This window comes from Choloepus didactylus, chromosome 23, assembly GCF_015220235.1.
Source record: "Choloepus didactylus isolate mChoDid1 chromosome 23, mChoDid1.pri, whole genome shotgun sequence".
Lineage (NCBI taxonomy): Eukaryota > Metazoa > Chordata > Mammalia > Pilosa > Megalonychidae > Choloepus > Choloepus didactylus.
The window spans coordinates 3,554,906-3,569,835 of NC_051329.1; the positions used below are offsets into that span (position 1 = coordinate 3,554,906).

Here is a 14,930-nt window from a genome sequence, read left to right on the forward strand (position 1 = left end):
GCCTGGGCCCTCCGTGGGGACCCAGATAGAGCTGTTGATTTCCCAGCAACGGGCCTCTGTCCAACCACGAGAACAGAAGAAAAAGGAATTCCTCTCAGATTGATGAAATTACACCGGACAACTTAATGAAAACGTCTTGGTTCCCACTGAAGCATTAAATAGTTGGTTTCCACATGGAAGCCCCCATCGTCCGTGACAAGCCCCTGACAAACTGTTTCTTTAATTTTTTTCCATGGAAGTGTAATGGACATAAAAGATTTAAAAGGTTTCCCCTAGACTGCAATCTTGTCTTTGAGCTTCACTTCTCACCACTGAAGACTCAGCTGGAGGCGGCAGGACCGGAAAGTCCAAAGATGGATCTCACTTTTGCATCCAATTATAATACGGTATAAATGGGATGTTTCTGAGTAGACTTGAGTTATAAATTGCTCATATGGAAAGAGGGTTATTTTCCCCCCAGTATAGTTTACCACTACTGCCTTCTACCTGGAAAAATAAAGCCTCTTGTCGGGAGATTTTCAAGTTCTCATAACTGAGGTTATTAAATAATGAAAAGCACATTTACCTCCGAAAACTCGGAAATAATCCACATTTGGCCAATTTGGCACTCCTAGTCTGGCCATTATGTCTTTAGATCACTGGTCAACTTTGAATTAAAGCCGGCCTCCCAAATGTCTGCAGTTATCTACTGAGCACACCTGCTGCCCAATGTCAGGCTTTCACACACAGGTTCTTGTAACGACCTGACGTGCTGGTAACTGACACCTGGGGATGCTCGCTTCAGCTGCGTTAAGGAGCACGTGGGCCATTTCGATCCGTTCAACGCCACACCACAATGGAATGGAAGGTCCCCCAAATCTTAAAACGCTCGCAGATTAAGGTAGGGGCTTGTCTGGGTATGAAATGAACATTTCAGCTTTTAATCCAAGGGCAGTCTATTTGAAGTGTGTCCTACTTTTATGTCCAATTCCTGCTGTGCTATCAATTTATTAACTACTTCCTAGGAGATGAAAATATAGCCTTAAGCTAAGAGCCCATGCCTTACTCAAACAAAACATGATTCTAGATTTTGATGAGTATTTCAAGACCATTTTTGAATGGATGGCTCCAGCGAGACAACTAGCAAAAACAGCAAGACGCCCTGCGTTTTATACCATGTCCTCAGGCTAGGCTGTTCCAGAACTGACTTGTCAGCTCCTTATATCAGCATTCGGACCTTATTTTTGCCACTTCATTTCCTTGATTATTTTTTAAAATATCATTTTTAACCTACCCCTCCCCCAAAAAATACATGCTGACTTTTGAAAATTTGAAAATCACAGGTAAAACATGAGAAAATAAAAATCGCCCATACCCTCACCACCCAAATATGTGCTTATGTGTAATTTCTGGTTTATGCAATAGCAGCATAGTTTTTATTAAAACTGAAATCACGCTACGCACGATGTGGTGACTACTTTTCCTTGTAAAGTCATGTCATTATAGAATGATTTCTAAAGGCTGCCTGCTATTCCATTTTATAGCTACTCAATAACTTAATTCATCTGCTATTTCTGCATATTTGCATTGTCTCAAATCTTTGGCCATCATAATTGGGGCTGTGAAGGATTCATCTTCTACCTAAATCTTTTACTCATCCTAGGATATGTCCTCAGGATAAATTCCTGAAAAAAAATCACTGGGTCAAAGGCTATGTACATTTTTAAGGCTTTTGACATTTATAGTGTGTGCCTGAATATATAAATATACACACACGCATATTTGATTGTACATATAATTTGGCTTTGTATATATGTTATATATATTTGGTTTTACAGGTGTGTGTATGTTTTATGTATATGCATGTGTGTGTGTGTGTGTATAATCAAATTGTCCTCAAGAAAGTTTGTGCCAAATTACAGATGACAGTCCCCTAGCAGCACATGGCAGAGTGATTTGATGTTTTTTAAAGTACTGAGATCTTCAGAGGATGTTTTGATGTCCTCTCTTCTGCGGGAACTGCCTTCTAATTCCACATGGCAGAGAGCAAGGCCTCTGATTGAGCCCATCATCAGGGTTTGGTGTAAAATGTCCCTACTCCCACCCCTAAAATGGCCAATTCCCAAGTCATCTGCATTTGGAGGGGACAGTTTGTGTTCTCGCCGTGGCAGGATGTTCCCATGGAGGCCGGCAATGGAAGCCCTGGGGTGGCATATGAATGGATGCCATGAAGTTGGCTAAAACTGTGCGTGCTGAGTGTCTCCCGCTGGCCCCTGTGGATCCTCTCTCCACCCGCCTCCGCCCCGCACTGCCCAGGAGAAGAACCTGGAGAGACGGCACGGGCGGGCTCCCCGAGTGAGAAGGAGATGGCGCGGCTCCTCCTGCAGGCGCCCGGGGTGGGGGCACTGCCTTCCTTCAGGGAATGGCCCTCCCCACAGGGCTTTCTGTCCCGGGTCCTGGGAACCAGCCTGCCCCGTGCTCCTCCAGGTCTGCAGGTGGCCTTGGCCCCGGATACGCACGCTGCCGTGTGGTTTTCTTCTGTTCCTCCCACACCCGCGTCAAGATCCTGAGCGTGCCGGCTGTTTTCCCCGGCACCCCGGCTGACACAGTGTGTTTTCTGGACTGGATGATGGTTACATGGACATATCATTATGTTATTCTGTCTGCTTTCATGAATGGCCAAAATCCTCCATAATAAGAAGTTAAAAAATACGCCATAGAAGATTTTTTTTTTTTAAGGATAAACAATAGAAGGGTGTGGTGGCCATGGAACTGTACCTTCAAGAGGACACCAACTGCCACCAGTCTGCCGTCCTCATGCTTGCAGAATGGCTGCTGGGGAGCTGACCATCATGCTGACGCTGGACAAAAGCAGTGAGTTCTCCGCCCCATGGGCTTAAATGACCAATTCCTGAGACACTAGGGTATCAGAGGGAGAGTTTACTGTTAGGCGTGAAGCGGGAGAGCAGATGGCCTATCAGCCTAAAAGTCTGTCTCCCCAAACTGCAGTAACTCTGATAGTTTTATGGTATCAAAAGACGGGCAGGTTTTAGGAAAATAAGCACAGTGGCTCGAGGTGGCGAGGTTAGAGATGACGAGGTTACAGAACGTATGTAAGAAAATGGCGGCCTTAATGTGATGATGGGCATGATTTTTAGTATTATGATGAGTATAGGCCACCTATAGGTTAAAGTTTAAGCTAGTGCACATGTCAGGCGGGCTCTTTTTGGTTGGATCCAGCTCCATCTAGCAAGAAACTTTAGTTATTGGGGTGGCTTAGTTCTGGACTGACCAAGACCCCTCATTAATAAACATTAGGGCTGTCTTTAGTGATCACAAGACTCCAAAGTCGAAAACCAGATTAAATGGGTACCACAGGGGGTCAGTCACCAGGTTTTTACAGCACAAGGGCACAAGATAAAGGCTACACAATCATTATCCGAGATTGAGGCAGCTGGATGACGCTGCAGATTTCAGGTATTTCCCTCTGTCTACTCTAATACACCAGAAAGTGAAAAGGAATGTCTGTGTAATGATTCAGCAACCATAATCGCCCCCTGAATCCTAACTCCTCGGTCTCAGTGCCCGACTTCTGGTTGGGAAGCAGGGAAGAGGCAAAGGGTAAAAGGCCAAAAGCGGCCAGTTTGGCCTCCCCATGTCACACCTAGAAAATTCTGTTTACTTGTAGGCCCGGGTTGTAGAACATGGCAAAAAGGGAGGAGTGTGTTATTTTGGACGGAGCACACGGCCTGCTTGAAGGGAATCTGGGTTCCATCGGCAGGGAAGAGGGGGGCGAGCAGTGTGCAGGGAGCCTTCTCTCCACGGAGCGTGGCTTCACTCCCCACCGTCTCAGAGCCATCAGACGGTCACAGGCACGACGCCCTGAGCAAGGCTGAAAGAGGCACACGAGGAGGCTTTGTCACCTGGGGGCTTCATCGCCGCCCGGACGAAGCCCAGGGACTGACTGGGGGTGACCAGCTCTCTCACCTCAGGGACGCTCCCCAGAGCTTTTACCCCCAACCTGCCAGCGCCCCGGACAAGCGATATTCCAGACATTCACTTCCCAAGTGCTTACTCCTTTTTCCATGGCAATCCAACCAAAATGATCTTAAGCAAAAAAGATAATTTATTTCAGAGAATGGGGTGCCTCTTAGAACCAAGGGGAAGAAATAAAGCAGGACCAGTGTCGTATTGTTCACAACGCCCGCTCTTGAGAAAATCTCTCCAAACCCTGGAGGCGAGAGCAGCAGACGACTGTGTGACTATAATGCCATCCGAGGCTGTGTCTAAAAAGCCCACCTGACATCCTATTGAAGGGAAAAGTAATTTGGTTCCACTTACTATATATTATTGATTAGGACTCAGGCATTTTACAGCTCTGCAAAATTAGATACTAAAAATGATTTCTGCCAAATAGCAATGTAAGTGATTTAGAGAAGCTAACCACAAAATTTGTGGGTTTGCCCTCCCTTTATTTTAGCATTAAAAAAAAAAAGTTACTGTCTTCTTTATTTTAACTGGCTTTGTTTTCCCACTGGCCCTCTCGTTCACATGTTATATGGAACCTCACATATCACTCCCTTTTTGATATGACTCACGCGGTGGCCTGTGTTTGGGGGCAGCAGGGGTGGGCAAGTCACAGAAAACCAGAGGGGTGGGACAAAACACCATGCCCCTTCCCAAATCCCTCTGCCTGTATTGGGAAGTCGCCAGTAAACGGGGCTGCTGTAAGGAGCTCCTGAAGCCGAGGGGCTTAAAACCACAGACGTTCATTCTCTCACAGTCTGGGGGCATCTCGGGCTCCAGGAGGGGCCTTCACAGCTGCTCTGGCTTTGGGGGGGCCCCGGCGCCCCTGGCTGGCAGCTGCGCCCTCTGACATCTGCCCCCTGCGTCTCGCCAGCCTCTGCCCGTCTACGATGACCGGTCACTGGGCTCAGGGCCCCCTGCCCCAGGATGGCCTCATCTTGACATCGTTAACCAACCACATCTGTGAAGAACTCACCCCCGAAGGGGCCACGTCTGAGGCCCTGGGGTGGGTGTGAGTTTTGGGGGACAATATTTAACCTCCACAGGTGGAGAAGGGAACCTTGCTAAAGAAAGCTAATGTGAGATGCCTGTATCGTGGCATTTTCTCGGAATGGACAGAAAGATTCTGCATTTACAAGGTTTATGAGATTTACTTCTAGGGTCTCTCAAGCGAGAATTAAAGGTGGCAGTTTTTGCGTGGTACATGCAGTCATGTTGAGCCACACACGTGGGGGGGGAAAGGACCAGATGTGTCTCCGCGATGGGCAGAGTCTGGTCCCAGGAGACCCCGAGATGAGCACATTTGTCCGGACGAGGCGGGGGGGGGGGGGGGGGGGGCAGGAGGGTCGCTGTGGAGGTGAAACCCGACCCTGCAGCGCGTTTGGTAGTTAACCCGATTAGCTCACATCTCAGGTGGAAACAGCCTTTCAGGGTTGCCCTGTTCCCCTCTCCACCCCAGACCCTGACCCACTAGGGAGCACCTGGCCTCCATGTTCCGGGGTCCCCCATCACCTGGGCGGCCCCTTCCCGTCCCTGCCTGGAGCCACCCCCACCCCCCAAACCCCCCACCCCCGCACCCAGGTCCCGGGGACGGCCGAGTTGGGCCCGACCAACATCCACCTGTTTTCTTTCTGATCTGATAATCAAAGCACAACCTTTATGCCTCCAGGCCCTGGGGTCCTTCTGGGTGACGCCGCCCGTGTGGCCCCGGCCTTGTGAGAGTCAAAGCCTCTCTGGAAAACCCCTGCTTTGCAATTCAAAAGCATTGGTTTTCAAGATTGTTGTTTTCCCCCTCATGAAATTCAAAAGCCTCCTCCCATAAAGACAAGAATGTGGCTCTTCGTTATCTGAATCTGATTCCGCCCCATCGCCAAACTGCAAATCAGCGCCGAGTGATATGTTTTTCATAGAGAATCATATGTGTGTGCGTCTGACTGTATATGCAAAACAAATACTTACCTGGTGAAATAACCATATATTCTGCCACAAAAAAAAAAAAGAGAAAAATCTTTAGCTTACAAGGTTTATCCAAAGAGGAGTTATTTCCTCTAAAAACAATAGCCTTACTGTATGTAAGACCCAATGCTCAGACTTCCCTGTGTCTCCAGTTGAGGATCCTCGTAACCTCGTGTCCTGGGACATGGGTGGAACCAGCGCCTCACCAGGGTGCACACCGGGGCCCCTCGGGCGCAGCTGGGCCGGGTGGGTTTGCAGACGGTCGGGCGCCCTGGTCTGGGGGCTCTGCTCCTGCGTGTGGCTTTCCAGCCGGCCCGGGCCCAGCCCCGGAGTCTCCTCTGTCTGCTGGTAAATATCAATTAAATGAGATATTGCAGATGCGGCGCTGAGCAGGGCCTTCACGTGACAAATGTTCCATAGATTTTGCTGTTGGGACAGAATCGGGGTGATGGTGTCGTGCGCTGAAGCACGCATCACAAACCCTGCTCTTTGCACCGCCTCGGTGTTGACGACGGCATCTTTAAGTGCATCCCAGAGAGAGAGGACAGAAAAGCACAGAGAGGGCAGCCTTCTTCCCAAGCTGCAGGCTCACACACCTGTAGGTCTTGTAGTGGGATTTCTATCAAATATCAAGTCAGAAAGCTAGTCCCCGGACACTACTTGGCTCCTTGCTCTCCACTTTGTGCAGATTCGTGGAAATACTTAGCATATTTTTATATTAGGTGGTAAAAACAAAATACTGATGCTAAAGAAGAAAATCCACTTTAAATGAAGCACAACTCTCCTAATAGCCTAGGCCTTTCCGTGTACTCGGGGAGATTTCAGGAGCGTCTACTGAGAAAGGAGCACCATGCAAAAATTCCTTTTTTGCTAAGGAGAAAGCTTTTGTAATTTAGCAGAATCGTCTTTTTTTGGAGCAACTTTTCTCTCCTCCCGGATTTAAAGGACTATTTATGAGTTGCAAAGAAGAGGTGGTTGTGAAATAATCTCTTTAAAATGAGCTATGGCCACACATGAAGAGGGAGCCCCTCCTTTTAAGTGATACCGCCTGGCCCCCCTTTTTGTATTCATTTTTGCCAGAAATTCCTTTGGAGTAGGAAGGTTTTCTTGGAAAATCCTTGTAGCATCTTGGATCTGGTTTATTTCTGAGACGCTCTCTGCACTGACATTTGATCCTGACACCTTTGTCACTGACTCGTCAGAACACATTTCTGTTTCGGCACTAGTGATGTGCTCACTCATTCCAGACAGTCGTGAGGATATTTAACAGATACTACCAGATCCATCACAATGCATTTAACAGTACTGTGGTTTTCCAGGATTGTGTTTCACCCAGCCCAAAGGAGTTAGGGGTTTAGGAGATTCAGAAGAAAACCCATGTGCTCTTTTGCTGTGTTTTTAATTTAGAAGCTGCAGCATTTGAAGACTAATCAATACAACAAGTTACCCAAGACCTTGGATTTCAAATGAGGGTCCTGGGGAGAAAAAGTGAGCTGTGTCGGCATGGCCTTAAAGGACAAATCAGAAGTCCAAATTAAAATCTCATGGAAAAAACTCTTGGCATTAAGAGATACTCAGTGTTTAGAAAATAAAAGCAAGATGCTGCAACCGCTACAGAATCTAAAACCAGTTCATCCTGATGGTTTACCACAGCTGTGAGCTTCCTCCAATGTGTTTTCTCCCCTTCTTAGTCACAGATGCCCGGTTTCTAAGTGGGAACATGGTTGCTCAGAATGAAGCCTGCATTTCCAAGCTTCCCTTGCAGTTAGGTGTGACCAGGGATGTAACTGAAGTGGGGAATTGTCATGAAAAGGAAGGGATGCATCTTTGTTCCCAACTTCCATCTTCCAGCAGCCTGGAATTCAGACCCGATGGTGGGCCTCGAGCAGCCACCCTGAATCCTGAGGTTGAATCACACTGAGGAAGGAGGAAAAAGATAGAACGAGCCTGGAACACCAGACCTGCCCTGAGAATCTCTTTCTTCAGAGAAAGCACATTTTTATCTTGTTTAAGCCACTGTTATTTTGGATTTTTTTTCTCTAACCAAAATCTAATTCTGATATGCTCTCAAACTCATCACAGCAGTATATAGTCGGCCCATCTCTTACCAATTGTTGGATGTTTAAAATATTTAAAATGCTAAACCAATCTAAATCAACTGAAATGTGAAATTGCAAATCTTGCAAAAGATTCAGGATTTTCTGAAATTGATGAAAAGGATGTTGGAGAACTACTTGAGCTACAGGCAAATAAGGCTCTCGCTGGGTGAAACAGGTAACCAGTGAAGAGAAAAACCTAAAGGACAATGACAGGACAGGAGCCACAAATAATTTTTAAATATCAAAGGAATAATAGTCTCTCTAAGGAGTATTGATGAAGTCCTGGCATCTTATCTTATTTGTTGCTGATTTCTTTGCAGGAAGCATTCATTGGTCCTACACTCATGTTTTAAATCAATCTTGCATAAATAAATTGTGTTAAACATAAGACAGATTTCACATATTTTTAACTCTGGGATTTATTTTTCAATATGAAGTCACAACCCACCTCCTCCTAGACGGTCCTTGTTCTGTGAAATTCTGGTCTCTAGGCAGGTGGGTTTCTCTATCTGGGAAGCTTGGGGCCAGGCCCGCCCCACCCCTGCGACTATGATGTGATTGTCTGGGGGTGTGGCCTGGGCATCTGCATCTTCAAAAGCCAAGGCTGGGAGCCACCAAGGTGGCCTTTCTTCATAAGGGTTCGGTTTGGACGAGGAGGTCTTCTGGCATTGCATTCCCACAACAGGCCCTTGACTCTCCAAGGGATTAAGATCAGAGAGGGCTGGTTATGGTGGGGAGCGGGGAGATGCAAGGGGAAAGGAAAGGGGAGAGGCAGTGAGGAGGAGGAAGGAGACAATGTTTCTTCATTGGTGAGACAGAAAAGAAGAGCTGGCTCCCCTTTTCTCATAGGGGCTGCAGATAAATGACAGGTGATAAGACGAGAGCAGCCACTAAACACCCTTGGTGGAAAACGATTATGGAGCTATGTGAGTGTTGCTGCGCAGGCCAGAAACGGAGTGCAGGAAGGCCTGAAGCCGAGACTGCTGCTGTGGGTGCACACAGGCTTTGGAAGTCCCGCCTTGGCCTTAGAAGCAGAGCTGCCTCAGTCCACTGCTGTGAACCCAGGACACACGGGGGGCCCTTCCAAGCAGAGATGCTGTGTCCTGGCTTTGCTGTGAGAGCGAGGGAGGGTGACGGGGGTCTTGTTCAAGAAGCTGTGAGCTCCAGCCCCCCACACTGACCACTGGCCGAGGGCAAGCACTGCCTCTGTGCTCCACAACACGAGGCTACAGTAAAAGGGGTTTCCCTCCATATTTGTAGCTCACAGTACTGTGTTTTATCTAGAGATTTACTCTTTGAGCCATTCAAACCATTATCTCAACAAATCGAAAACTATACAGTGTGAAAAGAAATAAAACAAAATAGAGTCACTATGGCTAAAAGATTTAAAACGGAGCCTGGAGGCCATTCAGGACATTACTCTTAGGCACATCTCGACCAGATTCACAAACTGTAGGCGCAGCATCGAGCAAGAAGGGCTCGTAAAACCCTGAGGACATGTGGACACCATAAATAAATCACAAGACAAAGAAATCAGCTGGTAAACTGACTTGAAGGACATTTGGAACACCTCGAATGTCCACCAATCACAATTTCCTTTGAAGAAGCCCCAAGACAGGACACGATTTGGGGAGCTACTTCAATCTGTGCTCCCCAAACTGCAGTTCTAAGGCCCCCAGTAAAAGCGTTTGTTGCCTGGCAGCAGCTCGGTGCGTTGTTTCTCAGTCGACAACACAAAATGTTTAAACATGAACCCAGCCAAGTATGAAACCGAAACCACCTATTTGTAGAAAACCAATTTTTTTTTTACCTCTCTACTTGGTTTTAAAATACTGTTCCCATTTTCAATCCCTGTTAATTAAGATGCTGAGTGTCAGGATTTCATGGACCAGAAGGTCTGCTTCTCAACAGAACACTGATTTCAACACGAGTCAACACAGCTATTTTCGTACAGCTGATGGAGACACACTTTATTATTTAGGAGCCTGCCCCTTCCCACAGTGCACTCGGCACACGAGCATTTCCAGTGAAGACGGAAGTGAGTGGGGCGAGGTGGAGTGGAGGCTCCGAGTCACTCAGTGAGGAAGGGCTGAGCCTCCAACAGCTCATCGGAGGATGCGGCCGGGTCTCAGGGCACCTTGGGGCAGCCTCGCCAGTCCCCCCCGCCGGGGCTCCCTGCCCTGTCCCCCTGTGCCCGGCTTCAGCGCCCCGCTTCTGGAAAGCTCTCCTGTCCATGATGGAGGCGGCAGAACGAAACGTCAGATGACACGGTGCAGAATCCAACCACACTCCTTTCGTCCCCGAGCAATCAGAGCTGACGGAGTTTCATGTGAGGCTTATCCTTTTAAGGGCAAGATGTAGGTTTTGCCAACTTTTTTTTTTAATGATGGATGGTTGGAAAGCAAACAGAAAGGGTGGCTCTTTGCTTTTTCTTTCCAACTGAGGTATGTTGGGATGAACATCACTATGTCACACCCCCCCCCCGGAGTCGGAAGCTTCCAGATGAACTCTTCAGGAAAATGTTTTCTGAGGGGGACTCTGAAGCCTGCTCTGTGCCATCTAGGCCCTCCAGGCCCCTTGTTTCCCACCCCACAAGAACATTTCCACAGCTCCAGGGAGAATGGATGCACTTTGGGGACGTGTTGACCAAGAGGGGCATCACCACGCCCACGGGGCTGACCCAGCCGTATCTGCCGACCCCAGGCACAGGTCCCCTACGCCGGGAGCACTCGGGCCTCCACCTGGCACCTGAGAACTTTCCAGGCCACTGGCAGTGTGCTGCTAGTTCCACCCAGACATGGGTGGGCCCGGGGGGGTCTGCATGCTCTCCTGGACACCAGCAGCCGTTGTTCACCGCATCCCTGGTGACCGGACAAGCATACCTGCTGGAGTGGGTGGGCCCAGGTGCTGTCAGAGGACCACCTGCTTCCACTGCCGGAGCCCAGGTCTGCTGTAGCACATCAGAGCTACTATGAAAGCTACACTCGGCTGTGTTCTGAACTTTGTGTTTGCTTCTAGAACTCAGCAATGGGTATGGGCCATTGAGAAGGCAGGTGAGAGGTGTCTACACTTGAGATGGCTTAAAAACAAGCCTCTGTTGTCCACCTGGAAGTCCTAAAGCAGCTAATGAAATTCTCTCCCCAGTTCCCTTTAAAACCAACTACACCTCCCCAACCCCACGTAGCCTCTGAACCTCCATCAGGACCAATCTGGTAAAGAACAGTCTGGGTATTACCTGAAGGCTTGTAAATTTCTGGAAGAACCTGGTGTTACTTGGGAGCAAATGACAGTGTTATGTCCAACACCTCTAGACAGAGATGAAAATGGGCTGATTACAATTGGACCGGACCCGGCTGGCAGGCAGCCATGTCTGGGTGGTGACCCGGGGCTGAGCTCGGACGGCAGCTGTGGAGCAGTGCGTGGTGAGGGCCGGTGCACGGTGAGTGCTGGTGCACACTGAGGTCCAGTGCATATGGTGAGGGCCACTGCACTCAGTGAGGGCTGGTGCACGGTGAGAGCTGAGGGCCGGTGCACACGGTTAGGGCTGGTGCTTGGTGAGGGCTGAGGGCTGGTGCACACAGTGAGGGCCGGTGCACACAGCAAGGGTCGGTGCACAGTGAGATCCAGTGCACACTGAGGTCCAGTGCATATGGTGAGGGCCATTGCACTCAGTGAGGGCTGGTGCACGGTGAGAGCTGAGGGCCGGTGCACACGGTGAGGGCTGGTGCATGGTGAGGGCCGGCACACGTGGTGAGAGCCAGTGCACATGGTGAGGGCCGGCGCGTCCCCTCAGTTCTCCGTGCCCCCTGCAAGCCTCCAGACGAGGCTCTGATAGGTGGTTCTCTCCGAGCGCCAGGAATGGTGCGTGCTCACGTACTCCCTTCCGCTGGCCACGATCTGTTTCTCTAAGGCGGGATCCCTGACCAGCCTCTTTGCCAGCTGAACAAACTCCTGCAGAGAAGGAAGCAGGAGAGAGAGTGACGTGAGTACCAGGTGAAGGGGATGTTGCAAGGGCTCCCTGAGGCCTGTGTGTCTGCGGCGTTGTCTGGCCTGCCCTGTCTGTCTCCCGTGCCCCGTAGAGGGAGGAGGTGGAGGCTGAGGATGGAATTACAGGTACATACATGTATGTACACATGGGATGCACATCTGCAGGGAAATTCTGGCGTCGTCAGTTGTACTGCCCTCACCCGGCTTCCCAGAGAACCCACATCTGCTCCCGCTCTTCTTTACGGTTCATGACTGTCATGAGATGTGAACTCAAGCCTTACTCCAGAGCCTGAGCCCTAATCACCGTGCAGCACCTCCGCGTTTGGTTTTCATGTGTTGGCTCTGTCACACTTGCTGGGGGTACAGTGTCTTTAAATTATGGACGGTGCCAGGAGTGGGGTTCAAATCCTACTGCAAGATTCAGCTCAGCTGTGTGACTTGGGGCAAACTAGTGAACCTCTCTGGGCCTTTCTCATCTGTACAGGGACGATGGGTCCTTGACTGGTGAACCTGGCCCTGCTTGGGCCCTTCAATCTGCCTGGAGTCCCCCAGGTTCCCCGTGTGAAGGTGGGAAAAGATACAGGGAGGGGGTTAAGGGTCCTGGGTTTCCTGCCCTTGGCTCTGTGCTCAGCTTCGGAAAGTATTTGTGCTGGTGCTCATGGTTTCCTGATTCAGTCACCACACAGTAAGGCAAATGCGCTCCTGCTGACCAGTTTTTAATACCAGAGCCCTTGATCATGAGAATTAGAATTATCAGAATTATTTGTATGGTTAAAAGAGAAGAGAGAAGAGGGACGTTTTGTGTTTGTTGTCTTTCATTGGAGTCAGGTGCATGGGTTTAAGATCGTTTCCTGCTTTTCACGTGAGGCACACCTTTCCTAGCCTTGCTGTGCCTCAGTTTCCCACTATAAATCAGGCTGATACAGTATCTGCTCCGTAGGGTGCAGTGAGGAGTCAATCAGCTAATACAAGCAAAGAACTCAGGACAGAACCGGGCACGTGCTTAGCTGTCATTGTCTTTATCATTCTTCCAAAGCCCCTACACATTCCAAGAAGGCAACAATGCCAAAGATTAATACCCAGCACTTTGCTGTTTAAAAAGAACATCCACATATTCTCAAAATTATTTTTAATTAAATGTTGAATGCCTTTTATAGCTAGCAATATAAACAATATTTATGAAGGAGTAGAATTATATTTTTATGTATTATATATACACGTTATAGTAAACTGGTGTTCTTTTTCATAATAAAAAAAAATAACATCTCTATTCCCACCTCATAGCAGAATAACATTCTTCTTAGAACTATCCGAGAGGCTTGCTGCATTGGGTTATTTTATGACACTGGTCGTAACTCCGATTTATCTGATGCAGAGACTGTGGTTAAAGCCCACTCCCCTCCCCTGCATATTATTTCTACAGAATATATGACCATTTTACAACAAAATTCTGAATGATAGACTTTCTTGGAATGGGATACGATAAAACCACATTTTTTATACAAAGGATGGCAAACGGTTCTTTCTGCATGGACAACTGACGACAAAGATGGATGTAAAAGTGAGAGGTGTGGGCTGGAAGTAGTAACCCCTTGGCTGCTGGCGTGATGAACCCTGGCTGAGCGGGGAGAGCAAGGGGCACTCCTGCAGGAAAGTGACAGCCAGTCCCTGAAGGGCCCAGGACTGTCTTCTTCTGGGACAAACGACTTGGGAACGGCTGCTATGGCAACACATTAAACACACGGCTTCCAGCTGACGAGACACACAGCTGAGGCGGGTCTCCTCCCGCCCGACACGCGTGTCTCTCTGCGATGTGGCTCTGCCCCTCATCCCGTGGGGACAGGGTCTTTCACATCCCCCAGGATCAGGCTGGTCGTTAGAGGATCCTGGGCAGCCGTCAGCAGGGCAGGGACAAACCGCGGGGACAGGTGCCCAGCGGACAGGCGGGTGGGGCCGCCCCGGCTCACGCAGCCCCGGCAGCCCCAGGTGAGACCCCCAAAGGCCCACCTTGCAGAGCCCAGAAGGAATGGCTGATGTGCAGTCCAGAGCCAATAAAACAGCTGAGCTTTTAAGTCATGAGGTTTGGGGTTCTTTCTTACACAGCGATACCTGACTGATATTCCGATGAAGGATTTGCTTAGATAAGAAGAACCCTGGGAGAAAGCCCCTGCCCCACCCCGCCTGGGCCAAGCAGTTATGGGGACTGCAGCAGACGCACCCGAGGGGGAACCCCAACGTGTCGCCCCGACTGTGGGCAGAACTGGGACTTGCTGCCAACAAGACCTGCAGGGGCGACGGACGCGGCTTCCAGGGCAGGGAACGCTCCCGCTGTGCACGACTCCGTCTCAGCAGACGGAGCGACAGGCTCCCTGCTGGCTTTGAAGGAGACCCTCTGCTGCCAGGCACGGCCGCACAGCAAGGAGCTGAGCCATTCAGAGGAAACAGAAACCCAGTATGGCAAGTCCACCTCTTCGGAAAGTTTAAAAAATCCAGACTCTGGTGGAGACGCGCGGCCGGAACCCCGAGTGCCTCCATGGGCTGGGCAGGAGAATGGGCAGGCGCAGCCCCTGTGGCCACATGAACACGGGCAGATCCTTGTTGCCGTGTTTCCTTTTGTTTTCTTCAAGAAAAGTCCAAACTCTGGAAGTTTATGTGAAAGGACTCTACGTTAAGTAGCAGCAAGTAATTCAAAATGTTAAGCTCACTGCAAACCAAACACATCTGTGGACCAGCTCTAGCCCAAGGCCCCAGGTTGGCAAACACTGGCTTAGGATCCGGATTTCTAACATTAAAAGGAGCTTTGGCACCAAACTCACTAAAAAGCAAACTTGTTTTTCAAGCACATTTTGGATTTTGGAATTGCTGAGCAGAAAGGGACTGGGC

The 14,930-nt window shown here is 49.3% G+C and overlaps 1 protein-coding gene across 2 annotated transcripts in view; it reads right to left on the minus strand.

Annotated features, from left to right (window-relative positions):
• Nucleotides 1-10,003: 10,003 nt before the first annotated feature.
• The window catches only part of GLT1D1 (glycosyltransferase 1 domain containing 1), an 89,888-nt gene continuing 84,961 nt past the window's right edge, over nt 10,004-14,930 (minus strand). For both annotated transcript variants that reach the window (XM_037817029.1, XM_037817028.1), the window contains exon 12: nt 10,004-12,011. In XM_037817029.1, the coding sequence (XP_037672957.1) occupies nt 11,850-12,011 (162 nt within the window). In that variant the 3' untranslated portion in view covers nt 10,004-11,849. The remainder of the gene's footprint in view (nt 12,012-14,930) is intronic.